Source organism: Crocuta crocuta, unplaced genomic scaffold (genome assembly GCF_008692635.1).
Source record: "Crocuta crocuta isolate KB4526 unplaced genomic scaffold, BGI_CrCroc_1.0 scaffold118, whole genome shotgun sequence".
NCBI classification, from domain to species: domain Eukaryota; kingdom Metazoa; phylum Chordata; class Mammalia; order Carnivora; family Hyaenidae; genus Crocuta; species Crocuta crocuta.
In genome coordinates this window covers 2,173,887-2,201,465 of record NW_027551558.1, presented here as the reverse complement: position 1 = coordinate 2,201,465, position 27,579 = coordinate 2,173,887, and the positions used below count along the sequence as shown (strand labels likewise).

The 27,579-nt window shown below is 43.8% G+C and overlaps 1 protein-coding gene and 2 long non-coding RNA genes across 3 annotated transcripts in view; 2 read left to right on the top strand and 1 right to left on the bottom strand.

Annotated features, from left to right (window-relative positions):
• Window positions 1–19,189, top strand: part of MRPS9 (mitochondrial ribosomal protein S9) — a 62,810-nt gene extending 43,621 nt beyond the window's left edge. Inside the window, exons 5-11 of the mRNA XM_077749275.1 lie at window positions 413–492; window positions 8,187–8,272; window positions 9,349–9,424; window positions 11,849–12,014; window positions 12,864–12,972; window positions 17,003–17,172; window positions 18,911–19,189. Coding sequence (XP_077605401.1) covers window positions 413–492; window positions 8,187–8,272; window positions 9,349–9,424; window positions 11,849–12,014; window positions 12,864–12,972; window positions 17,003–17,172; window positions 18,911–19,002 — 779 coding nt within the window. The 3' untranslated portion in view covers window positions 19,003–19,189. The remainder of the gene's footprint in view (window positions 1–412; window positions 493–8,186; window positions 8,273–9,348; window positions 9,425–11,848; window positions 12,015–12,863; window positions 12,973–17,002; window positions 17,173–18,910) is intronic.
• LOC144219294 (uncharacterized) lies at window positions 11,811–21,353 on the bottom strand. Its single transcript, XR_013331362.1, has 3 exons — window positions 21,227–21,353; window positions 15,680–15,778; window positions 11,811–12,025 (listed from the first exon to the last, which is right to left on the bottom strand). It is a non-coding gene; the product is annotated as an uncharacterized LOC144219294 (long non-coding RNA).
• Window positions 21,354–21,445: 92 nt separating this feature from the next.
• On the top strand, window positions 21,446–27,293 carry LOC144219282 (uncharacterized). Its single transcript, XR_013331358.1, has 3 exons — window positions 21,446–21,822; window positions 23,552–23,676; window positions 26,954–27,293. It is a non-coding gene; the product is annotated as an uncharacterized LOC144219282 (long non-coding RNA).
• The last annotated feature ends 286 nt before the right edge of the window (window positions 27,294–27,579 follow it).

The following is a 27,579-nucleotide window of genomic DNA, read 5'->3' as shown; positions in this document are numbered from 1 at the left end:
TAAACGTATCATATCATTGACTTTATCAGTTTCCCTTTTAATGAATATGGGAGCGTATTGTATTTACAACCGAACTTAAATTTTTTTGTTCTAACAAGATGATTTTGCCTATTTTGTGTGTGTTTATTTAAAACAAGTTAAAGAAATTCTCATGGTGAAATAAATAGCAATATTTTATCAGATATAAAGTGTTTTATATTGATGAATATGAAATTGTAAATATCCTGAATATTTACATGTTAAACATGCTGACCTAAATATTAAAATACTATATATTAATTCTGTTTTGTTATTTTAAGGTTAACCAGAATTATAGACCTGTCTTAACTTCAGCTAACTACAGCTATTTGCGCTCTCTCTCTCCATGTATATTTTTATTTTTGTTTATTTTTTTCATCTGGCTTTTTATTAGCGATCCAGTGGGGAGAAGATGGCCGTCCATTTCATTTTCTCTTTTATACTGGCAAACAGTCATATTATTCATTAATGCATGTAAGTATATTACACTTATGATTAATATGAACTGTAAGGTGAGTGACTAATTATACCAGAGATTAGTCAGCTTTAGAACTTACCTTGTATGTTTCACATTGAACTAAAACTTAAGATGTCTAGAGTTGAGGCAGTATGTTGAAAGGCTTTATATTTTATTAATTCATTTTTGCTAATGGTAAACATCATAGAATTTATATCAGGATGGTTTGGCCTTAAAATGCTCACAAACTGAGATCATTTTAGGAGATTGGCATGCAACTCTGTAATCAAGCATGTGTGTGCATTGAAGGTAAGATGCGAAGCAGGAAAGGGGACCAGTGTATGCTGCTGTCAGGGGCTGTAAGGCATTGACCGTAGGAGAGAGTCAGATTGTTGTCTGTACTTTTTGTTTATTCGCATATAATTTTTGCTTTTCAGAGGCGAAGGCAGTGTAGGAGTCTAGAATCTGTGACTCCAAGAGACCTAAGAAATGATTGTATTCCCCTTTGCTTACAGCTGCATTTGAGTGTCCTGGGACCTGCTTTTATTTTGTTTCAGGGCTATAAGTGTTTGATGGCAAATTTGGGAATTCCCTAAGGGACCAGGAATAAAAAGACCAGATGCTAATATCCAGTTTTCAACAACAGAACCCGTTTCACCATAAGAACACGATGTCAGGTTTTATTTTCTTCATTATATGATTTTTAAAAGTCACAGGAACATTCACCGGGCTTTCCCTCAACCCGTCCTCAGCCGGATTTCAGGCTGCTTGCATCCCAGGCACACATTCACTCCGCTCTTTCAGAGCGCTCTGGTGTTTATTTGTGCTCCACAAACCCAAAGGACAAAATCCCCACTTGTCAGGTACATTTATTTCTTGGGGAGAAGAGGGGAAAATAAAAAAAGAAAAGAAAACCTTCTTTTCGCTTTTTGTTGACCTTGGGCAAATGAGCTTCTTGCCCTGGCAGAAATGAAATGAATGATAAATGTAGAGTGTGTCTTTGCTGAGTAATGGAGCCTCGGCTGGCTTGGCGCCGAGCTCCTCCGCCTGCCCGAGGCCGCCCGGGGCCCCCCGCTGCTCATTTAAATAGGTATGTCAAATCTGCCTCCCAACGCCGCCGGTTTGATCTGTGGTAATATTTGTGAAGGTTCCATATGGACTTGAGCCCCCTGCAGTGCTAAGAAATAATGTACAACGCTTCATGGTGCAGACGCAAATTTTCTCTGAAAAGGGATGCAATGCTGCGCTTTAGCTGTCGGAGGGGATGATGGAGCTGACGCGCTAGGCCTGTCAACTTGTTACACGGATGGGTTGCACGCAGCGAAGCTGTGGAAAATCTGTGCCTTTTAACTTTTCTACTTAATCACGGTTGTAGCATTGCCTTTAGACTGTATGCTACATTAATTCTCTTCCTGCCTTCTGCCTTTCATCCCAAGTTTCACGGAAAAAAGTAACGCACGCAGGTCTTGTAGAAGAGCCTTATCAAACAGCTGTCATCTGACAAGCCATTTGCATGTGTTTGGGCTGAAACTGAGCAACCCAAGGGCAAGATATTTTGTTGCATTCCATCATAATGAAGAAATTAGACATTGTAGAAGAGGCCTAACTTTTATTTGGGCTGGTATGCGTGTTTTAGAAAGGTGCTGCTCGAGAAACTGAAGGCTTTCTCAGTCGTAAAATACTACCATACTCTGACCGAAATGTCAAAGTGCGTCTGATTAATGAATGTTTTTTTTCCTTTTTGGGTAATTCAGCGTCTGTCACATAGAGCAGAGTTCTTTGCGCTTCTCTGTTTCCGTTAAATTCAGTAATTTGGGTCCGGTTTGGTTCGTCAGATGTTTTGAGTCCCCAAGCAGTGTGGGGCTTCCTTAGCCCACACCGACGAGTCACAGGGCTTCAGGCTTAACTTGAGCATTTTAAGTCAGATAATTAATAAACCCTTGTATTCCCCAAACTTTTTTTAAATGGAGTTTTAAGGTAAACTCGTGTATGGAAAAAAAGATAAATGCTTTCCTAAGTACGTGCCAGTTACTTTAGCATCACATGGCCAGTTTTATTAGTTCACACCTGGAGTCCCCCTGCCTCGTTTTCCAGATTATCCCAGATACTCTCTGTTGCTTCGAAACAGGACATGACTCAATATTCACTGACTGGTCACTTTATAGAAGTGGGTCTGTGGGGAAGTCAGCACTGGGTGGAAAGTAAAAGGTTCAAACTTGAAGCAGCTTCGTGCGTTTGTCGGCTCCTTTGTTCTGCCCTCTCGGAGGGGCGTGGGTGCTGTTCCATTCCATGGGAGAGCGACCCCCGGGCAGCAGGGACCTGGCCCTACAGACCAGGGCCGGCATTAAACCCTTGGAAATGTATCATTGTTACCATGTCTCTTTGTTGTAATTTCTTACTTGCGGGACCAGATAACAGACCCTCGGCCAAAGTAGGTTTTTATCCTTGGCCAGCTGTAATTGTGTGAGGCGTGGCAGTCCAAGCAAAAGCAAAACTCAGAAAAACCCCCACAGATCTAGGCCATGTATGCAGTTCTGCCAGGACGCCTTTCTGACAGCAGTTAACCTTTTTATCTTCTGTAATAATGCCAATTCCTCTTTCCAGAATTTGGTCACCGTATAGGAAGCTTGTATGTTACCTCCTAGCCATGAATACAAGAGTTGTGGTGTGGCTTACAGTGAGGGAGAACATAGGATGCTTTAGTACGCACTTCCCCACTGGCCTGTCATTAGCCCAACCTGGCCTTGTGGAGGAGCGGGGAGGGTTTTGAGGGAAGATGAGGATGAGAAGAAAGCAATTTATTGTTCCCGGAAGTGAAGTATGATAGGAAAGTGCAAAGTGGAGGAAACGTGCCGATCCATGGCGTTCTCAGACCTCGTAAACATGTTTTACGTTCTAAAGGTTGTTAGTCCCTTCATTGGAACTCCCTTCTTCCTACAGAGACAATGTAAGTTCTCGGCTTCCTGGGAAAGTCAATAAAAACCCATTTCTTTTACCCAATGGTGAATATGGTGTACATATGTAATGTAAAAAGTATAGAACAGTACAAACAAGTCATGTCTTAGGCAGTAAAAAGTAGTTTACGAAAGAAGAACTCAGACACTATAGGAGTTACTCCAAGGATGGCCGAGTACTGGACAGGGAGCTCCATGCTTGCTTGGCACTGGCTCATCTGTCTTTTTTCGCCCAAAATGGATGGCTTTCCATTTCCTTAATAGCCGTGTGACGAGTAGCACTTGTATACTTTTCATACATGATACAGAGTTTCAGTTTAGGATTTTAGCGGCGGCAGGAGGAAGCAGAGAGAGAATGAGAGAAGTTTCCTGAAACAACGGAGCCCAAGTGTAAAGGAAAGGGAAGAGGTTTTAAAGCGGATACATGTGTTTGTGCAGAAAAGAAAATGCTATCTTGTGGACCGACCGAGCTGGAAGTAGCCGAGGGCTGGATGAGGGAGAAGACAGTGTGTCCGTAGTTAAGGGATGGGCTGGAAGGGCGGTCTGCCTTTCGGTCGGCCAGCCGCCCAGAGCTACGTACACCTCATCCACAACGGCCAGGCCAGGCCCATCGTGCTGGTGGCAAAGAAGTCTGGACCCATGAGCAAGACACCTGCAGCCTAGACGGTCATGGCCGAGTTTGGGCAGGGCCTTTAATTGTAGGAAAATGCTAATTCCATGTTACTAGTCAATACATACACGTTTTTGAAAAATTTTTAATTCATTCACTAAAAGTGAGTTGAAAACTATTTAAAATTCACTGTGGGAGGTGATTATTTGGCTCTGAAGTGGGAAACCCTGTGTAAAATATGATTCATAAAGTCCAGGCATGTCTACTGCAGCCTGTCCCAAAGTGGCTGCTGAGAAACACAAGTTCTAAACTATTCTTCATGAAAGAGGTTCTGAAACGGAGTTTGGCCAGGCTGCGTCCTGCATCCTGGGGTGCTCTAACGAGGAGCTACGGGCAGCATGATAAAGAAGCCTGTTATAGTAACCCACCACTGCTCAAACATCAGGTCACAGAACCCTTTTAATGCCCCATGAGGCCAGTGCTTGGGAAAGGCCGTCTGATGTTGCACCCAGTTGTCAGATACCTTAGGCATTTCCTGAACTTTTACTGAGGCTCCCTCACCGGGAGTTTGAAGATAAGATTGTGCATCTCTAGAAACAGCTCTGGGAATTGAGCCCTTTACAGAAGCCTCATGCTTCAGGACTAGTTTTACAGTAAACAATGGATGATTTTCAAAGTATTTCTCTAAATTGAAGGAATTACGTGGCCACATACGAAATCTGTACCCAAAAAAGTATGAAATTAAGGACCAAGTAGGTCATTATATATTTAAACTATTCTGCTTAAGTAAAAAAAAGAAGGGTTAAAATTTGAAAGAAAATCAAGTAATTCTAATCCTGATAATTTACGCATAAATGGGATTCATTTGCCTTTTGAAAGAAGACTGGCTTATTTAGAAATTCTCTGGTTTATTTTAAATGACTTAAGTAACCCTCTGTATTTATAAAGCAAGAGAATGACAGCCCCAGAAGCATGCGGCTTTGTTACGGCTTTGTTACATGAAGATTCCAGATCCCCAATAAGCAAAAGTCCTGGGGATTTAGTACCACAGAATTCTTCCACCGTTTATATCTTCTTTGTACCCCTGTGGAATATTTAAAATTTTTGATATAGTGTCCTTATCTTTAAAAATGGAGTTAAAAAGTGATCCTTTTCACAATGAGATATCATGAAATAACTCCCTTAAAACTATGCAAAGGGCTGATTTTTAAAAAGCTACCGATTGGTGCTGACATGATCTCTGCATGCTCTTTTAAGACTATACTGCTATATAATATTCACAGAGTGATAGCAGGGGTCTAGGATAGCAGTATGTCACTTGGAATATTAGATAAATAGCAGTAACTGTAATAAATGAATTATATATTATGTTTGTTTCATTTCATTTTATATATGCCAGTAGCCAAGAAATTGGGAAGGTTGCTAGTTAGGGAATTGATTTTTCTGTGATTTTTTCTTTAACAAATACATATTTTAAGTCTGTTACTTTTCTCTGATTTAACTAATATCTAAGATGACAGTTACTATTAGTTTATTATTGTATGTTTTGGGTATCAAAATACAATTGACTTCCTCTACCACCCCCGCAAGAAATGTTATTTGTTTACCCTTCCTAAAATTGGAATTTCTACATGATTAATACAGCCAAAACAGATCTTAGAAGGATACTAAAATTATACTGCTTATGCTCAGGGAGGGTTTAGTTTTAAGTCTCCTTTTTCTGCAACCTGAGCATCTGGTATTTTCAAATTAGGCACCTTCTAAATTTGACTCATACATTATGGAAATCTGATGACACGAGGGGTGGATAGGCTTGCTTTGATTTTATGAAATATTAATCATAGCTGTGATTAATGATTCAGCATTTCACATCTGGGTTATTCCTGTCATATTTGAAAATTATACTATTAAATACAGTATATAAACTTAGTGTAGGTGGGGTCACTGTTATTCTCTAATGTCCTTTAAAAATTAAGTGGAAACTTAACAGTATACCAGAAGCTACCAGTGATAATCTGTGATGTTGACAGTTCCTGACATATTTTGTACCCTCAAGGATTTTTAGATGCACGTTAATACACGTCTCTTCAGGGAGTTGAAGCTATAAAATCTACTTTCCAGAGAGCTGTTGTCTCTAACTAACCAAGATAGAATCTCAAGAGCAGTTTTATTATATAGAGAAGAGAAAGAATAAATAGAACTGGTACACCAGTAAAATTGTTTCAATTGTTAGGCTCTTGAATGCCATACCTCCCCCCTGCTGTCACTTCTTGACCATTACTACAGATCAGGCACTGGGCTGAGTACTTGACACGTGTTTTCCTGTTTGAAGACGTATATGGGGTGGTGTAATAAGAATTGTGTAAATCGATGAGTTACAACCATCAAAGTATAAGCATCTGCTGTAGGTAAACAGAATGTACCTGTTTGAAATTTGACGTGTACTTTTCATGGGTTATGTTTCATATTACACATTTTTTTGGATTATTTCACTTGCAGTATTTAACAAGTTATTATGGTGCTAAATATAACCCTGGAAGGTAATGATAGTACAGGGGAAAAAACGAGTACAAACAGTCAAATGAGGCTTAGCCATGATTCTTGCGAGAGACATTGTAAACTTTTGTTTTAAGTTCAGTAGTGGGCACACATAGTATGTGTGGGTGGTTCACATTTGCTTTTGCTTTCTTTGGGATGGACCGTTGTAGTTCTGATGCATTTGTATGTTAGATATAATTGTAGTCATTGTTATACTTAATATGGACGCTAGAGTAGAATTAACTGATTTTGCCCCTTCACCATAGTATGTTGACCTAGACCCTTGGTACTTCTAGTGTTTGGATAGATCCAGAGTGCAGTGTATACCACTTGGGATCGTCATTAAAACAGGTCACTGGGTGCCACCTCAGAGGTTCCTCATCTGAAAGTACGGGCTGGGACCCAAGAAATTATATTTCTAACCAGTTCTAGGCTTGCGTACTGCTCTGCTTCCCTGGGCATTTACTTTTAGAATTACTGAGCCGGTGATGGTTTCACTTTATTTGAGATACTCGTCTACACTGTTAACATACGCAGTGGTACATACAGAGACTGGGGCATAGAGACACTTAACCCTTTTCCTAGAACAAACCGGAACATATGTAGAGAGAGAGCAGTTTAATCGGAGCCCACATGAAGTTGCACCACAGAAATTTGAAATTCTTAAGACTAATATATGGATGGATATGTCCATCAGTAATAAGTTGTGTCTTCTTTATCTGACATTACCTAATGATATTGGAAGGGGTCATGATCAGCAAGAAAGAAAAGTCATGTCATCTCTAGCTCATGCTTTGAAAATGTCTACTCATTAGGTGTCAGTATGGTAGATGATATTAAATTATAAATGAACACACACGTATTGGATGTGAGTCCTCAATTAAATTGGCTCAGTCAAAAAACTGGGAGACAATTCGCATGATTCTACTTTTGTAAACTTATTTCTTGGAAAGTGTATTTTATTGATAATCTTCATTGCCAGTTTATTGCTTTTTACAAGTTCTAACAAAATGGCAATTTTTCCCATTTGCATTATAATTTAACAAGTGACATACTCACAGACTTTGTTAGAAAGTAAATTAATGGAAAGAAATCAAAAAATGAAAAATAAATATAATAGAAAACTTTTTAAGATACAGACTAACATAGTGAGGACTTAAGTATTATGTAAATATTGAGTATGAGATAAGTAGTTCAGCTGTAAATACCATAACTTTTATTGGTTAATTTCCCACATTTAAAGTGCATATTGCTATATAAATTATGATTATCTTTTACAGGATAATTTTTGGTCCTACTTGGTTTGTAGCTTTGTTTTGTTTTTACCAACTTCATTGGAATTTTTTTATATAGAGTTCTTTATAGAGTAAATTTCTTATAGGGTCATTTAAAAATCAGTTAAAGTATACTACTGTGTATGATACAAAATTCCTTTAGTTTGAATGAGAAATAGTATAATTAAAAAAGCACTTTCAGTATTATTTGCTGTGCAGCTAGATTATGTGAGGAGGTCACTTCTGAAATGAAGTCTGCTCACAGGGAAAGTAGGAAGTAGAAATAATAATGCATTGCATCTCTTATTTTAGTGTGTATATTTTATTTGCTACAGGAAGCATATGGAAAGCTACTAGATATAGAAAAACGTCAGAATCAGTTGCAAGCCAAAGGTCTATTTTCAGAAAACACTAAAACCAAGTAAGTTCTTCTCTTGAATGAAAACATGAAAAATCTGGGGCTCCTTGGTGGCTCAGCCAGGTAAGTGTCCAACTTTGGCTCAGGTCATGATCTCATAGTTCCTGGGTTCGAGCCCCACATCAGGCTCTGTGCTGACAGCTCAGAGCCTGGAGCCTGCTTTGGATTCTGTGTCTCCCTCCCTCTCTTAAAAATAAATAAACGTAAAAAAAAAAAAAAAAAAAAAAAACCATGAAAAACTTGAGGAAAAAACATGACATTTGTCAGTGGTGTTTTTTAGGTATATTTAAAGCCTAGCATTTTGATCAATATTTCAGCATTAATCATTAAAGTTAGGAGTCAGAACAATAGGTGAGTTTTTTGCTTGGGAGGAACTGGATGTTAAAGTTATTTTTATGTTACTGCATTCCAGATTTATGTATTAAATGGCACGTCATTTCTATATTTGAAGATGATGTCCTTAGAATTTTTGTTTATATAGCTGCCTATTTACTGAAATACCGAAAACAAAGATTTGGACTTCCATTTGGCAGTGGAATTAGATTAGATCTACCATGAAAGATTCTGATAGATTAGATCTGTCAACCTGGCTATTTTGGCCTGGTTATTCGCTTAACTTTTTCTTAGGCAGAAGACACAATTGTTTGAGCATCCCTTGTTTAAGTCGTGAATCCTACCCTTAACTCTTTCAACTTTATTACTACTTTGGTCCATTGACAGGCTAACTTTGTGTCCATAACTTCTCCTCTGAAGTGAATTATGAAAAATAAGCACGATTTTAATGTTTGTGGAACCTGGTACCTTTAGTATCTGGTATTACATAGTAACTGGTATCACATAGTTCCACAGTGGCATGTTTAAGTCCTCAAACAAACATTTGCTAGACTGTGTATCTTTTTTCTAAAGAAGAATGAGGGCATGAACTGACACTTCTCAGAAATAGTTTACTTGGGTTTTAATGCTTTAGAATACAAAATTTTGTTTTCCAATCAAGAATCGCTACTACATGTGGGATCTTTTGTGATAGAACTCTAATTGCATGGTTAATTTAAAAGAGAATATACGTGATATTTTAACAGAGACCTGATTGGCAGCAGATGGCTGATTAAGGAGGAACTAGAAGAAATGTTAGTGGAAAAACTGTCAGATCAAGATGTGAGTAATTAATCTTTTAAATTTAAGGGGACCTGTGCCGTAAGAACGCAGACAATTGCTGTGTTTAGGATCGTCCTAGTAGTGTTTCTCAGACGCAGGTATTCCTGAGACCGTTTTCCTTTCTTAGGCGTATTTATAGGTGACTTCTGCCACAGGGTCGTACTGTGGTCAGGAAGGTGACACGCCTGGTGTCCAGGTCCTCCTGTGTTGCTGCCCTTGTGTGTCCCACAGTTGTTCTAGTGGCTTTGGCAGATGTCAGTTTTTACCTTCTTCGGTAAAGCAGATAGCCCATTTTTACAAGCTAATGGTAAGCGTAAGGAACCGTCACAGGTCAAGTGCGAAGAGAACGGAGCACTTGGTGACTTCCGTGCAGTCTGCTGCTCCCGGCTCACCTGTGTGCAGGGTTTGCAAGGACAGTAGTTTTCATCCTGGAGTCTGCAATCCCACCTGCATCAGAGCCCTTAGAAATGCGGCTTAGAAAATGCAGTCTCCCAAGTCTCCCTGCTTAGAAACTCAGGCCTCCCTCCGAGTTTCTAGGGGTGTGCTCCTGGAATTGCTGTTTGCAGCAGCTCCCTGGGGAGGATTCGCCCCTATAATGTTTGTGCTCCTGCTTGAGGTTTTAATTAGAGTCTTCTTTTGCCGAATGTTCTAATACATGCCAATATTATCAGAGGAGATTTGATGTTTTAAATATGCTGATGTTCTAAATTTAGATCATTTCTACAAGATTTGATGTAAATTTCACAGATTGTTCCAAGAAGGTTTTTTCTTCCATGGCACTGGCTAACATTGTTAGTACCTTGCCACCCGTGTTGATTTTAAGGCATGTACTTAAATTGCTCTTTTTCTCATTTAACATATTGGAGAAATTAATGATTTGGAAACATTGCCATTTGCTTAACAAGGTGTCAGGCAGTTGGTGAGCGGTGGATCTGGAGTTAATTTCTAATATCCTAACTGCCAAGTCGGTATTGCAGCCTGGATCTAACCGAAAAATCTCTCTTTGCTTCTTCATTGAATGCATCATTTCATTGTTTCCTCTGCTTTCTGGCTGCTTTGGTTTTTATACTACAAGTTTGGGGTTGTTGGTTGGGGTTTTCCCCCATTTTGAAGACATCCCAAGGACTTCTTTACAGGTGTGCAACAGGAAAGAGAAAACAAATAGATACATTTTATATGCATATACATGATATATGTGTATCATATACGTAAGTGTGCATATGATAGTCTTCTACACTTTTGGGGTCCTGGATAGCAACAGAAATCCTGATACTGCCGGCTGGTGCCAGGGTGGGGAAGGCAGGGACCTTATAAGCCTTCACCCCCGTCCCTGAGAAAGGCTTGCCGTACATGTAGGCCCTCCTTCATACACTCACAGTCGGTGTGTGGCGACATTGAGAGAAGCGCTGAGAGCTAAGGACACAGGTCTAAGTGGAGGGCAGGAGCGGAGCTCTGTCAGGCCCGGTATCACAGGTGGCGAAGTATGTCACCCTTACTCAGAAAATTTCCTTCTCTTTTATGGTAACAGCCCCGGAAGCAGCGCCTAAAGCTGCCTGTTTAACCTTACTGGTGAGGTTTTTCCACATTTCCAATTGTTAGTGGCGGATAAAGTCCGAGGTGACAGAGGAGGATGGTTTTTAGGGTTGACAGAAACATAAATAAGCTTATCAAAAATTGGGTCTCACAATCCACATTAACTAAGGATCTCCAGTATTAGGTGTCTCCTGCATAAACACTTTAGAGTGATTACTCGGGCTTCTAATTTTAAGGGGTTAATACCAAGTTGTTTACTTTCTAATCACATGTTGGAGAACTATTAAAAAAAACGCACAGAGTAGCAGGGATAATTTATTTCAAGAGGTTGCCCTTTAAGTCAAGTATCTCTTGAATTTTTAAATAGCTTGATTGTTCGGTTTTAAAGGAAATCATAAACATTAAAGTAACACAGCTTGAACAGCTAAAGATATATTTGCCAAATATATTATGAAATATAATTTAAGAGGTGCATTTTCTCAAAATCAGACTCTTCTCATTTTACTGTACATAACTTACTGGAAATTATTTTTGAACCTTCTCTTGATCCAGTTAATAAAAGAGTAGAAGTTACACTTGAAGATCATCTAAATATTTTTTTAAATGAATTTAAATTGCTGTTTCATTTAATAATAATAGAGAAATGGATTTTTCTTTGCCTGGTAAGTGTCTTTTGTTTCTTAAAAGAAAAGCTTGGGCACTGAGGATCCACAGGGAAAGGGTTGCATCTGCATGCTGTTTAAAAGCAGCATGAAGGTGCAGGAGTGTCATCCTGTCAAAATTCATCAAGAAAAGCAACATTGGAAAGATCAAGTCTACAAAAATAGAAAAAATTTAGCAAATGCAATTACACTTGCATCTTCTAATGAATTTTTATTTTATTGTCTGCAGTATGCACAGTTCATCCGGCTGTTAGAAAGGTTATTGACAGTGCAGTGTGGTGCCGAGGAAGAATTTGTGCAGCAGTTTCGTAGGAGTGTAACCGTTCAATCAAAAAAACAGCTGATTGAACCTTTGCAGTATGACGAGCAAGGAATGGCCTTCAGCACAAGTGAAGGTAATGACATTCTGTGGAGAGAAAATAAATTTAGTAAAAACGGAGAAACTACAATTATTTTCATTTGCTCTTGCTCCCTGGTATTCATTTGATTCATTTGAGGGGTTTTTTTCCTTTTTTTTTTTTTTGCTGCAACTACATTGGATTTTCTAATTTTTAAGGCTCTACTGAAGTTTTAAAAATCTGAACTGTTTAATGAATGTCCCAAGAAAAAATGTGGATGTGTACCTACCCAATCACGTTAACACTTTATTTTCACAGATTTATGTTACATTTTTTTATTTTCACCTTTTCAACTGCCAGAAAGAAAAGTTTATAATAAAGGTTCCCTATGGAAAATGAAAATGCTCAGGGAATCTGCTTGCCGGATACCGAATCTGTGAAAACGTGGGCCTTGCCTTGCTTCTTCCTCATAGCCATGCCGACGTTCGTTATGACACGGCTTTTAAGGACTGACCCTATTGAATGATAAATCTGCAGCTCTTCAGAATTGAAGAAACTGTGTTTTCAGAGAAATGGGACCTTTCCTCAGGATTCCTTTCATTTCCACCGATTGTATTTTAGCATACCACTCATATATTTGCAAAAGCTATAGGATTAAATCCATTCTGATTGATTATAGGAGATTATTATAGAAGACAGTTATTGAAACTAATTGAAAATCATTGCGGTATTCCTAAAATGCAATTGAGGAACAAAATTACCCTGTAATAAGCTTTACTACCTCCATTAGAGTGTAGTTACTTGTTTTGTTTTTGTTTGACTTATAATAGTTATAGAANCTGTCTAATGTCGTTCTAAAGGCCAAAGTCTTAAAAGATTTTCCTAATAGAAACTTTGTTTTTAAAGGTAGAAGAAAGAGTGCAAAAGCAGAAGCCATTGTTTATGAGCATGGAAGTGGAAGAATAAAAGTAAATGGAACCGATTATCTGCTTTACTTCCCAGTGACGCAGGACAGGTTAGTTTCTGGTTCTTCATTTGATTTTTGTCTTTATATTAAGGTGGCTTCTGATTTTCTGATTATATATGTCTGAATGATAGTTTATCTTTTCCAATGTAATTAATTTATCAAACTAGCTAGAGGGAAGCTATCACCGTTTTTTATGCAGCTTTCCGGATTTTGAAAAAGCATCTCTAAAATTCCTCATCAGTTGAATCTTCCTCCTCCCTTCATCAGCCCCTACTGGAAGTGGAGTATTTGGGACGTATCTCACATTCTGAAATGCAGACTATGCCAGAAAGAGACAACCACCTGTGTTTCCCCAATTGGGGGTGGGTGTGCACAAACCAACCAAAACCAACCTTGGCCCTTACCATCAGAAGTATTAGAAAAAACCTGCTTTGTCATTTTGGATTTTTTTCCTACTCAGAGGAGATTGATTATATACTGAGCAAGCAAAGAAACCTGACATTTATGCGTTAAAATAAGAGCTCATCAGGCTTTGCTTTAGTTCCCAGTGCTAAATATGGCAACGTTAGTTTTTGAACTTTGTAGCCCATGGAGAAATAGACATTAATCATAACTAGGTATTACAGTTCAAGTCCTCTAAATATGCTCCTCTTAGATCTGTGAGTCACTATCCAAAGGCCTCTTTTGGAGACAGTTATGATTTCTATAGTAGTTATTCTCGTGACCCACAAGTAACACAAGTTGTGCATGATTAGGCCCGTCTCTTTAATCCTCCTCTTCCCTGAATGTCTAACAGGCTATTTAAGGTGAAAAGGGGCAAAGCTCTTAGGATCCCAATGCTTATTAAAAGAAAAGAGGACCCTGTTAGTGTAGAGCAAGCTTCTGGACTGAATACTTACTTCGGGAAATATATGTTTATTTTATTGCTTATATAGTCTGGGTCAAGGAGCAACTAACTCTGTTCAGCTCTCTTCAAATGGAGCAGACTAGTTCTGCCATCCCTCTGGCAGGGAGTTGGGTGGAGGAAGCTTTTCTTTCCCTTGAGAAAAGCCAAAGAGAGACCCAGAACTTGAACGATGGGAAGTGCCTGGAGCAGTAGCATTTGACCCAGAACCTGTTAGTTTGCTTTCAGATAGAACTCCTGATGATTTAACAAGTCTCAGTTACGGCTTGCTCTCATAACTAAATGGTATCCTTCTGGGTATCCCCAGAACTTGTTCTTCACTCTGGATTCAGCAGGCATGTACTGAGGATTGCCCATGTGTGCAGTCTTGTTCTGGGCATTGGGAAGAGATCAGAGCTATTTAAGATACGATTTCTGTCATTAAGAAACTTATCTGGGAAGCCCAAAGCTAGTGTTGGCAGGCATGGGCCCCAGACCCTCTCATCTTTTTTTTTTTTTATTTATTTCTGAGAGAGAGAGAGAGACAGCATGAGCAGGGGAGGGTCAGAGAGAGAGGGAGACATAGAATCTGAAGCAGGCTCCAGGCTCTGAGCTGTCAGCACAGAGCCCGATGCGGGGCTTGAACCCACGAACTGTGAGATCATGACCTGAGCTGGGGCCGGACCCTTAACCGACTGAGCCACCCAGGCGCCCCAGACCCTCTCATCTTTAAGCTGCTGTAGGGATTTGGGGCAGCTATGCTACCCATGGGCTGGCCTTTTCTCAAGCGGAAGCTACTCAGGAGCTTACAGACTCCACAACGAGGTGACCACTGGCCAGTGGGAAAACAGCTGAACAGGGGATCATATGATCTTGCTTCTAGTTCTGTTTTCTAGTTGTGTGACCTTAGCCCAGATATGTAAAGGTCACTTGGCTAGTCAGTAGGAGAGAGTTGGACTTAATCTCTCAGATGTTCTCCTGAAAGCCTGCTGGACTGCAAGCCCCGTCCCCAGGGCCCTTCCTTCAGGCTGTTGGCACAAGCATAGCAGAGGGATCATTGGGAACATTGACTGTGGTGCCTTCCCAGGGTACCCAGAAAATTTTTGTTCATTCGTTGATTCACTTACACATTTCTTACTATGTGCCTAGCACTGTGGAATGCAAGGATTAATAGCCCTTCTGATTTGGAAAGGCCTTTGCTCTGTCAACCCGCCACTAGAGCAACTCTTAATTGATCATCTGTACAAAAGAAACACGGTCCCCACACAGCACTAGCCCTGTACTAGAGGAGATAAGGTTAGCAGTCTAAGCAGTTACAGAAAAAAAAGTACGCATTTGTACACATGCTAAGTTATAGGCTTTTGAATTGGTACCATTAAGGGGTAGTGTTCAGAGAAGATAGAAAGGAAATTGTTTTATATTTTTCAAAATAACTTTGATTATGTAACAAAAAACAAAATAAGTTTGATTCTCTTAACTCAGGATTTCCTCTAAGATACCTGAGAGAAGATGAAGGCTGCTTTTGCCTGTGCTTGTTTGCAGTCCAGAGGAGTTAAATCGATCGCTGTATATAATCATTTCCCTTTGGGAGTTTTCTCACCTACTTACAAATTCAGTTTTGTTCCTCCATGTGCACCAGCTTCCCAGCTGTCCAGATGCTTCATGATGGTCTGTCCCACCCTGACTGCTCCAGCCCAGTCACTGGAGTGTATCTGGAGTAGACTGTAGGATGTAGTTCTTCTGAATTTCAGTCTAGGTTTCTTTATATAAGCATTTGTTAGGGACTCTTAAAATTTTAGGAATTAAGACAGATAAATGTTTACGCTCCCAAACAAGTGGGTGACCAGAGCTTCTCTTTCTAATGTCACTTACCTGTCACTAACCACTTGCCTGTGTTAGGCAGCGCAGAGACCTCCCGTGCATGCACGCATGCCTGACAGGCCCGTGGAGTCTGTCTTGGCCCCTCTGTCCCTGTTGGCAAAGTGAAATGGTGGAATTACATTTTCAATCTCTAAATTTTCTTTAGCTGTTATAATAATATGGCTATTGCGTATAATAGTGCTGTTTTTATAAATTCCTATGTTTGATTTGGTTGCTTTATTCACAAAAGCAACATAGAGTTAGGTCATTTCAGGCCTGTGTTTGTTGTTGTTTCATCCCTAGTGAAACAACACCCGTGTTGAAACAGCACTATTGCAAACTCCGGTTAACTGTGTTCTTGGAAGCTCTTGTTCAGAGAGAAGGTTCTGCCCATGTATCTGCATGCGATTATTTTGCTCGTGTAGTCTGAGGAGGACCACTGGAATATCTTGTCTGCATCAGTCTTTCCGCGTCAGTGTGGGATCATAAGCTTTATTTGGGGTCCAGAATGCAACACCGTCAGATAAAGCAAGCAAATGCAATATAAATTGGCTTTGCTAAATATTCAGTAGAGGTATTAAGGCAAAACAGCAAAATCAAAGTACCTGACAGAGGCAGTGGTGAACACTGTACCTGGTACCTAAATGGTGTTCAAATACTTGCTGGGTCAAACGAGAGGAGGTCCAGGGCCATGTTGTGTCTGTGTTCCAGTCCCTCATCCTGGAGTGCCTTCCTGGGCCCATTTGGGCACTCACAGCTATGGCAGGCAGGCCTGGCCGGGGTTGTGCAGCGTCACTTGGCACCAGCCAGGTAGTGGGCCCCCGCCACTTCAAAACTAGTACTAGGAATAGGTTTTGAGTTGGGGCCGGGGCGGGGGGGTTGAATGTGGTGCTAATCCTTTTATAAACCAGCCATGCCAGAATGAGCATCAGACATTATACAGGTATTTATGATATATTTTGTTTAGTGAATCCAGGTGGGCTTTGATAATTGATTGATGATTGAATCCAGAGAGATTCAGTTGATTAGTGGAGTTCCCCAACTTTGAAACTTTTTCACGAGGTTATCTTCAAGCTTTGCAACGTTCTTAGGAGAGAAAGGGGGGGTCAACAGTGAGATGGCATATATTACTCTAGCCTAGAAAAAGAGGAGTAAACCTTGCTGTCAGCAGAGCATTCTAAATACCGGAAATACCAGTAGGCCTTCACATACGGGTTGGTCGTGAAGTACAAACGCTGGCAGGCCTAATACACTTTTTATAAATGCTGAGACTGTGAGCAGTTTAGAAAGCAAGTATCTTTATAGTAAACTACCTTTCCTTGTGACATGTCTTAGAGAACAGTTGATGTTCCCTTTCCACTTCCTGGACCGGCTTGGAAAACATGATGTGACCTGCACCGTGTCGGGCGGTGGGCGGTCTTCGCAAGCTGGAGCCATACGCTTGGCGATGGCAAAAGCTTTGTGCAGTTTTGTCACTGAGGAAGAGGTCGAGTGGATGAGACAAGGTATGTGCTGGTGGGAGTTGTAGGGGGGAGGTAGTTGTCTCCGCGCGATCTGTAAGTGTTCACAGAGTCCCGGACTAGTTACCGGAAATCAGAAAGTACTTAGAATTGCAGACTGCTGGCTTCTCTTTTTGTGTTCCAGAACCGTGACAGTGTGTTTTAGTTTTGATTTCTGTGAGGTGAATTTGAATTAGAAAAAGAAAGAAAAGGAGGTGCTCCCCAGCGTCAGGGAAAGTTTCTCTTCCAGCACTTGCTCTTCCACTGTGTTTAACAGGTGAACTGGTGATTCTTTTATCATAGAGATTTGAACTGTTTGATGTAATGATGAAGCCCACACGGTTTCCAGCATCATTGGGGACACTTGTTACTCCACTGTGATGTGACGTGAATTTTATGTTGTCTTGTTCACTGCGACACTCTGCCCCCATCATGAGTACAGGAGTCTGTGCAGTGTGAGAAAGACTATGCAGTCAGTACATCCATTAGGGCACTGCTTTAGCACTTCCTACAAATCGGGCGGTTCTGGCCGGATCATCCTCCAGCTATTTGCAAAGGGAAGAAAGTGTTGCGGGCGCTCATAGCCAGCTGCGTGGCCTGGGCGGGTCACTTAGCACCTCTGTGCCCGCAGCTCCTCTCTGGGCGTGTAAGCTGGCCTCTGCGCCCCCTGCCCTCCCACGGGAGCCTCTGGGCCCTCACTCTGTGCTGCAGATTAGCGTCGCGTGTGGCTTAGGCTAGTTGAGTTTTCAAGTCTCTCAGAAGTTCGAAGCAAATTGATTTTTAAGAATCCCACCGTTTCATGGATTCATATCTAGTCATTAAAGTAACTTGTAGGACTTTACTTAACAGCATTGCTCATTTGACTTACTGTGTATATTGAAAAGTAGTAAAGTATTATTACTTATAATTCAAACTAGAATTTAGACAAGTCATGTCTGCGTTTTGTCCCCATATACTGTTTTACTCCATGCCTTTTAAAGACAAGTAAATGCAAACACTTCTTTAACAAGTGATTGAAGTTTGCCGTTGCTTTATGGCCATTCAGATACTCCTAATAAGATACCTGCACCTTGTATGCAGTGAAGAGAAGTGCTAGTGTTGGAAGAGTAAAACAGACACTGAAAGACCGTGGTCTGTTTACATAGTTATAAAAGCAGTGTAAGAGCTTTCTTACCACTGGAAGTTTTGAAACCTGTGGTTCCAGCCACCACTTGGACACATTATTTAGGGCATAACTTGAGAATTCCCTAGAAATCTTAATTGCTCCTGCTGATTAAGAGAGTGAAAGCTTCCAGAAGTTTCTTTTCTCAGATATGTGTGATAAGTCATGCTGCATGTGTTTATATATTCATGTTGATCTACAGTGTCCATATACTTTCTCTCACTTCACCACACCGTGCTGCTTTCTGCCTCTCTTCTCCATTGGAACTTCCACACCTGTAACAATAAGTGGGCGACGGAAGTTCAGTCACAGTGAGGCGTGGCCGCCCACACAAGAGCAGACTTAAGTTGAACAGGCTTAAAAACTGACAGGGACCCATGGTCCTCATGGGATAAGGAGAGCAGGCTCAAACAGTATAGCTGGTGTTTGTCTCCACATGGGGAGACTGTTCTCAAAGAGGGAAGGCAAACCGCGGCCATGAGATTTATTCCAGGCTGGTAGATTATTACCAGGCTGGCTGCTTTCCCGCTATGCAGCATGCAGTTTCCATGGCTCATAAAGGCTTCTCTTTCTGTGCCGCAGCTGGACTGCTGACCACCGACCCACGTGTCAAAGAGCGGAAGAAGCCGGGCCAGGAGGGAGCCCGCAGGAAGTTCACCTGGAAGAAGCGCTGAGCGCCCTTGCACGGGCCAGGCCAGGAGATGCCGCGCATGTGTGCCCACATGCGGCAGACATCCGAGAAAGTTTTGCCAGCCACCGTGAGGGCAGCACTTTTTGGGCGTTTGAGTTGTGGGGATGATTTATTTTTAAATGCTACTTTGTAAAGGTTACCTTGTAAATAAAATTTTTAAAACATGTTTAGCTTCCTTCTCTTGCTTTATTTTTTAAACTTTTTCAGACAGCAGTTTTAGAGGCATGATTCATAGAATGTTGGCATTTTAGAGCTGAAAGGAACATTCAACAAAATCTAGTCAAGTAACTTCATTTTGTAGATGAGAAGGCCCAGCCTCCAAAATGAAGGGACCTACCGGAGCTACACTCCTAATTTAATGAGAGGGAGACCAGAACTCGTTTCCCCTGATTCTGAGGTTCTCCCGACAGTTGTCACAGACTGTTCCAATTGTGCGATGACGATGCTTGTTCAGAAGAATGAAGTGAGTTGTGAGCGTCTTTGTCAGGAGCTGGAGAGGACTGAACTGCTGGGCGTCAAAGGAGCTCAGCGGCTTCAGACAGCGGGCCAGTCTCCTGCCAGCCCCTGGCAGCCACATCCTTGTTTCTGTGGGTCCAGCTTTGTAAAGACGCTACATAGAAGCGGTACCATGTGGTGTTGGTCTTCGTCCACCTTCTTTCCCTGAGCATCTTGCTCCCCATGTTGGGTACACACTTTCAGCTACAGAATGATTCGTTCTGAGGCTCTAACATGGTGATGATGATACTGTATGATGGAAATTTGCTTGGAGAGTAGACCGCAAGCATTCTCACCAAAAAAAGGTGCGAAGGGGTAACTCTGTGAGGTGATGGCTGGGTTAAGTAACTTGATGCTAGGAACCCTTTCATAATCCGTGTGTATGCGCAGTAGCTTCCCCTCACCCACCCTGCCCTCCCCACCCCCCCCATCCTGGGCATAGGTTCCAAGATGCCCGGTGGATGTCTGAAAGCACAGGTAGTACCAAACCCTGTATATAGCAGGGCTTTACCCTGTACATAAATATCTATGATAAAGTCTAATTGATAAATTAGCCATAGCAAGAGATTAACAATAATAAAATAGAACAATATGCTGTAATAAGAGTTACGTGAATGTGGGCCCTCAGAATACATTATTGTGCTGTACTCCCCATTCTCGTGATGGCATGAGAAGATAAAATGCCCACATGAGGCGATGCAGGGAGGTGAGTGCCCTGGGCATTGGGAAGTGGTGTTAGGCCACCGCTGACCTGATACAGTAGCAGGAGGATGGTGTACTTCCAGACAGTGGTTGACCTCGGCCATCAGAAACCACAGGTAACCACAGATGTACACCGCGTCGTCGCACTCTACATCTTAAAGATATTATTATGACTTTGTCAGTTCTGCCTCCATAAAGCTGCAGGGAAAGCCAAATGAAGTTAGTCTAATCCCTCCCTGTGTTGGGTAAACAGGGGACTACCCCAGGGGAAGTGCTCCCCCGGCCCACGAGGTCTCAGCAGGGGTGTCCAGGAAGGAGATCCGGAGGCCCTGAAGGAAGGTGGGTAGGCCGGGAATTCAGAGGCGGAAGAGCAGGGGTGGGGGCCCAGGTGCTGAGTCCTTGACTGCAGGTGACTCCCCGGAAGGCCGCAGTAGCCGTCTGCAGGTCAGTGGCGAGGCCTGCTTCCCCAGGACAGCCTCTGTGCCTGCGTTGGGTCTGAAAGATCACATTTTGGGTTTCTGGCCAACGGCCGGACTCCTCAGTCACTGCTTCGTGTTCACTAGAGTTTGTTACAGGATTTCTAAAGTTCTTTGAGGACCTTAGATTTTAACTTTATTGCACCTTTGCAGTAGGCTTCTGGAGGGAGAAAGGTAATTGGTGACAGAGGTACCTTACAACCATTTTAATACAATTGTTTTAACAAATACAATACTTAAAGACAGACCCTCGGTGTTCAGTTTTCCTTCCTGTAGAGAGTTATCTAATACTGATTTCTTTGTAAATTTGTCTTTAAAAAAAATCTGGGATAAGGTCCGAAACGTGTCAGATCTTTGAGCGGGACAGTAACATGAAACAGGCGCTAAGTGTCACCGCATCGTACCCAGTGCACTAGTCATCTCCGGCGGAATCGCAGGAAACATGTTTTCTCCTCCACAGCCGCCCTTCTCTTGTGAAGCTGCGGCAGGTTTCGCGCAGCCCCTGCCCCTCGGAACAGGCTTGCTTTCTCTCACCTTGACGAGACAGAAGTGTCGCGTGGCGTGGCCCCGCGGGTCTGCCGAGGGCTTGTGGGTGGCCGGTGGCCGCGGGGCCACCCCCTGCTATGCTGCTCCTGCCTCTCTGGGCAGGTCCCTGGGGTGGTGGAGGACCTACGCGTAGGCAGCGTCGTAGGGGACCACTGTGCGGTCATGGTGACGCCAGGAACGGAGCCGCTGACCAGGGCCGAAGGACAGGAGACCCGGCAGAGACGGGGGTCGGGGAGGAGGTGGGAGTGCAGACTCCAGCAGCCGGAGAAAGGCCGGCGGAAGGCAAGGTCACGGATGTTCGGGGAACGGAAGGAAACCTGCGCGCAGGGGTGCTCCCGGCGGGTGGGGGCCGCGCGGAAGCCAGCCACGTCTGCGGCAGCCGGAAATGTCACAGAGATGTCGCTGCTCGCTGCCCAGGGCGATTCACAGCCTTCGAGAGAATAACGAGGGCTGAGGTCCGAACAAGGATTTCAGACTGTTAGCCACACGACTCTTCCCTATTTTAGCTATTCGGTAGGATCATAACACACAGTACAGTGGTCCTTTGAGCTGCACGGGTCAACTTCCATGTGGATTTCTTTTCAGTAAGTACAGTACTGTGAACGTATCTTACAATTTCTCTTTAATAACATTTCCTCTAGCTTTATTATAAGAAGATATAATAAATATACATAAGATGTGTCAAACAACTATTTGTTACCAGGAAGGCTTCTGGTCAACAGTAGGCTATTAGTAGTTAACTTATGGGGGAGTCAGAAGTTATACATGGATTTTGTCCTGCACAAGGGTCCTCCTGTAACAGAATCTGTTAAGTGCCGCCTTCCTGTGAGGCGGCTCTAGGGGACACGCTCTGAAGATCTCTACCTCATGAAGATCACAGCTGTTGTGGAGCAGAAAGGACTCAAAATAGGGGGCCCCTTAGGAGATGGCAGTGACACTGAGGGATCAAGCAGGGTGACCAGAAAGGGGGAGTGTGTGTGGAACGTTCCAGACACGGCCTGGATGAAGGTGACCTACTGCTATAGGAAGCAGGGGCAGATACCAAGTAGAATAAGTGCAGAGAACTCCAAACCCAGGGAGGGCAGTTGGCAGAGGGGGCAGGGGCACTACGGGGGCTGGCTTGGGTTTTGCATTGTTTCAGGTGTTTGGGGACCACGATGTGGTGCTGCCCGGCACACTTGGACATGAGAGGCGGGTGTCAAGCTGGAGGCTTGTTGGGGAGGCCATCACGCGGTGGGGCACTCGCAATGCAGCTAGAATCCACAGGGAGGGACGCATGGCAGAAAGAAGGCAGAGACTCTTGTCTGGAGGAATAACCGCGAGGTTTAGAGTCTGAAGGAGGGAGAAGAGCCAGAATCGGCACCAGTGACAGGGGAAGGAAGGGATCTGGGGGGCGGAGCCACAGGCGTCCTCCCGTGTGGCCACACAGGTGCTGGCTCTGGTGGAAACACGGGTTTTGTGTACTCAGCAGGTCACACTGCCCTCCGACTCTCAGTACCCTCACATCAGATTGGGGTCTCTGTCTGCCCTGGCAGTGCCACCTGCCCTTTCACGAGGATCAAATTAAAGAAAGTGGGAAAGCAGCGGCAGCCCGTTCTGTTCCCACTGCAGTCCAGGCACCCGGCCGGCCGTGTGTGGGGACAGGGCAGCCACCAGGAGGATTAAAGTGCCTCCAAGCCCTTGTTTCTTTGCTCAGCTTGAGGCGGGCTCTTTCCCAAACAAGTGGTTCTGGGTGGAGCAGCAGGCACTCGGCCTTCCAGCCTCTGATTTGTGACCTTCTGGGTCACCTGGGTGGGAAACTTGGGGAGTGTGTTCTGAACATCTACTGTGTATACACACAGTGTTTGGAAGGGCTGATAGGAACCGGTTTCTTTTATAAAGTAGGCATTTAACAAGATTACGGCCTAGAGATAACAGTAAGAGCTGATGGCTTCTGGGTCCTACTCGGTGCCAAATACTGTTCTAAATACAAAAAAGAACGGGTTTAATCCTCAAAGGAACCCTGTTAGATAGGTACAGAAAAATCAGTGCCAGGGAGGTTGAGTAACATCCCAAAGTCACACAGTAAGGGAGCGGCCAAGCCAGGTTGAAACCTGGAACTGTGGCTCCAGCACATGCGCTCTGAACCCCGCGCAGCATCAAAACAGGACAGGATGGAACACATAAGCCGCCCCGACCACCCGTGCTCATATGGTCCACGTTGTTCAATGCAGTCAGAAGCTTTGGCAGAGGAGGCAGGGTTTCTGGCACATCCTAATGGACAGGTAAGCACTGATTAATTAGCATTTATGCCACTCCCTACAACCAACCTAGAGCCTTCATCGCATCCAGAGGAGTGTCACAGCTGCACCATCTCTCGATCATTAGGACCACAGTGGTGGGGAGAAGGTTCTAGGTGAGGCATGAACGACAGCAGTCCAGGACAGAGCTGGAGGAAGGTGAGGCTCCACCCGTTTGCCCACGAGGGCCCAGCCCCCGCCTCTCAGTGTAAGTGGTTATCTCAGTAGAACTGCTAAGTAGTTCTTTCTTTTGCTCCCCGCACTTCAGGGCTCGTGTGAGACCTTCGAAACCTTCCCAAGGTCTTGTGGTTGGGTCATTTTTCCTAGGCGTGGGTCCATCGCTCTCACAAGATGCCCAAAGGGGTCCCTCCCTCCCTGTAATGTTAAGAACCACTGGCAGAAGGCGGGTTTTGTTTCGTTTAAGGAAAACGAGCCTGGCCTTTGTATGCAGGCCTGACGGCGGTGGGTGAGGCAGAGAAGCTGTTGTAGGACATGGAAGAGGTGCTGCACCAGTTGAGGGCAGAGGGTGGGGAGATGGGTCCGTGGGTGTCCACTTACTATGCCTTCCACAGGTGACCTATAGGATTTTCCTTCTGCACTGTCACATGGTAAAAGTAGGTGGAACGCTACCCGGAGGCAGTCCGTGGAAGTGTCAGAACAGTCTCTGGAGTTTGTGACCGTGACCTCGGGCAAGCTGACCTCCTTACCCCTTGGTTGCTCATTCACAAAGTGGAGAGAACAGCACATGTCCAAGGATCGTCGTGAAACCCATGGGAAGTGCTCTATAAATGTTGGCCATGACTGCCATCCATCTTTAACCTCTGCCATTCGTTTAAACAACAGTACATGGGGACCCATGAGCTTGTAAGAAGTGGTGGTGTCAAAAGGCAGTTGCCTTGAAAACGAAGAACCACGTCATTCGGTAGATGTTTCCTTTTTTTGTGGCTCGACGTTCACGGTCTACACAGAACAAACTACCCATGACGGCACAAATGGTGGAGCGATTGGATGTTGCAGACCAAGTGTCTCCGTGTCTGTGAGAAGGGCTAGGCCAGACTTGGATTCAGGAAGGCACAGATGTCGCGCGTGTCCAGCCTGGGAAAGCCCCCCAGAACCATTGGTGGGGGCACCTGGTACAGGACTGCAGGTGTTTACCAGAAAGAATCAGTAAGTTGTGTTTTGCAAACACTGAAGTCAAGTGTCTTCAATAGGCTGTACCACAGTCCCCGGAATCAACAGGCAAAGAACCATAAAAATAAAAATTGTCACCCCACAGAAAGTATGACCCTTCTGGTGAACAACTGTGTGGTGAAAAATGACAGAAGCTTCTCTTCTAAGCCTTTGGCTAAAACAATCAGCACACGACTAAAAACCGTAAATAATTTTTGAACACTAACCTAAAAAAACTACCAAACATCAGTCCTGTGCACAAAGTCTTAGCGAAGAATTTTTGCTGCCATTTCACAGGAAATAGAATACAAATGATTACTGAGGTGCAAAGTGTGAAAAAGATTTTAAAAGAAGAACTCAAGTCCCATCATTGTATTACTTGCCTTTCAATCATAAACCGTTAAGCTTCTTAAACTAAATCATCACTATGGGGTGCCTGGGTGGCTCAGTTGGTTAGGCATCGGACTTCGGCACAGGTCATGATGTCACAGTTCATGAGTTCAAGCCCCGCAACAGCTCAGAGCCTGGAGCCTGCTTTGGAGTCTGTGTTTCCCTTCCCCCTCCCATGCTCACTCTGTCTCTCAAAAAACAAAACAGGAAAACACTAAATCAATAAAATTCGTATATAAAAGGAACCAGAGATCGAGGATTTCAGTTAGGCTTAGAAGACACTTCACGTTTCCTTGTGTAAATCATAAATGATTTATGGAGCAGAAGCCTGTATTAACCATGTGTTTCTGATGTGTTCACATCCTGGGGCCGGACCTGCCGGCCTGCAACCTTCCATTCACCAACCAACCCATCCAGCCTCCACACCCCCAGCCACCGCCTGTTTTGGCTGTCACTCCCCAGGACACTCTCCTCCTGCCCTAATCACCTCAAAGCCATGTGCCAGACAACTAGGGACACCCCCTGTGTCCCAGAGCCCTCCGAAACTAGCCAACCCTAAGCCTGCTTACACAGTCTCATATGCTCCATGCCTCAAAAAACCACAATCAAAACCATGTTTTCCACTTGCTCTGTGGCCCGGCCGGCCCTGGTGCTGCCCTGCATGGCTTCGCGTGGCACAGCGTGCCCCTTCCCCTTGGGAACTGTAACGAAAGGTCTTTCCAGTGGCAGTTACCTCCTGATCTGTTGGCCTCACCCTACCTGAATCATAATAAAACCTACATTGTCAACAAGGCCTCACCCATGAAAGTCACTGCTATGCTATGATCCCTCTGTTCTACAATTGTGATAACTCTTCTACGTTAGTGCTTTTTCGTATTTGATTTTTATTCACCAAGCATTTACTTACCACAGTTGTAAGCATCAACCAGACAAGTTCATTCCAGGAAATCTTTTTAAGATGAAGGGAAGACACCCCTTTCCTAAGTTGGTAAATTGCTATTACTTTTTTTTTTTTTAACTTATTTTTGAGAGAGAGAGTATGCATGCAAAGAGAAGAGGGGCAGAGGGAAACAGAATCTGAAGCAGACTGTCAGCACAGAGGCTAACATGGAGCTCAAACTTACAAGCTGTGAGATCGTGACATGAGCCAAATCAGACGCTTAACCAACTGAGCCACCCAGGCGCCCCCCTGTTACTCTTCACTAATTCACCACTGCTTCAGCTTTAACAAAAGTTAGAACCACTTTGGGATCTTCTCTGAAAACTGTTCATCAGAAGTCCCAACTTATTCCTTTTTCATTTTCCCAACACCTGGTTGCACTCCTCCCAAAAAAGATTAAAATCTCTCTAGGGGAAACAGCCTCGCTGTGTGAGGCCTTTGCCTCCAGGTCAGGAATGAAAGATTCCTACCCAGCTCTCCACGATCGGAAACTTCCTGGAAGCTCTCCACACTGAGGCCACCACGGCTTTCTGGAGGAAACTGTTCCCTCAAGGTGTCCCCTACTATTAAGGTGAATCTTTCTTTTGTAATTTTGGAGCATTGCATCTCTGAAGTGAAGGGAGGAAACGGTAGAGGGAAGAGAGGTTTTCACACGGGTGTTTAATGGATAGAGTTTAGGAAACAGTATCACATCAGTCGGTAGTGGTGTTCAGTTAGGATTAGGTGCTATTAGGGCTCTCCTGGCTGCTGGCAGCAAAAACCCCAAACTTGGACTATCTTTAAACCACAAAGGGGGATTTTCTCCGGAAGCTCCCAGGGTACCGGCCTATTTGCAGGAAGAGTTGCGCCATCTTGCAGGAAGGCAGTAGCACCTCAGGCTTCCAGGACGCCATGCTTCCGGAACTCTCACCGCACCCTCTGCTTCCTTCCCACCAGCTCTCGTGTATCACCTGCTTCTCAAGGAACTTCCAGGACACCATTCATGAGCCCACCTCCAGCTCGCTGCAGGGAGTGGGGCTCGTGTCGGAACTGTGGCAGCTCCCATGGAAGGCCGTGGTTGGGACAGGAGATGGGACAACTCCTAGAAGACAGCCGGTCCTATCCCCAGAAGGCAGTGGTCCCACAGACAAAAGAACCGTGCGCCCCAGGATCATCCCTGGGCCATCTTAAAACAGAAATGGCCATTGAGGGGGGACTGTAGGAGGTAGTCTGAAAGCTCCCTCTGCCACATAGTTGCTGGGGGCCCCTGACCATTAAAGAATATGGCCACTACCCACCTTTCCAGGCTTGTTTCTTCGAACACACTGGCAACAGCCACCTGAGGTGCTGAGGCCTGGCCTCACTGTCCCACTGGCTCTCCCCCGCTCCCACAGCACTGGCCCCACACAACAGTCACAGCGCTCAGCCAGTAGTGCCTGTTCCTGTACTCTCTTCCCACCAGACTGTAAGCTCGGCAAAGGCAGAAGGAGCGTTCAGCTCATCTTCATGCCCCATGGCCTAGCTCACAGAAGGGGCAGGAATAGTTCAAGGACTTCACTACTGATTCCTCATAAAAACAGGTT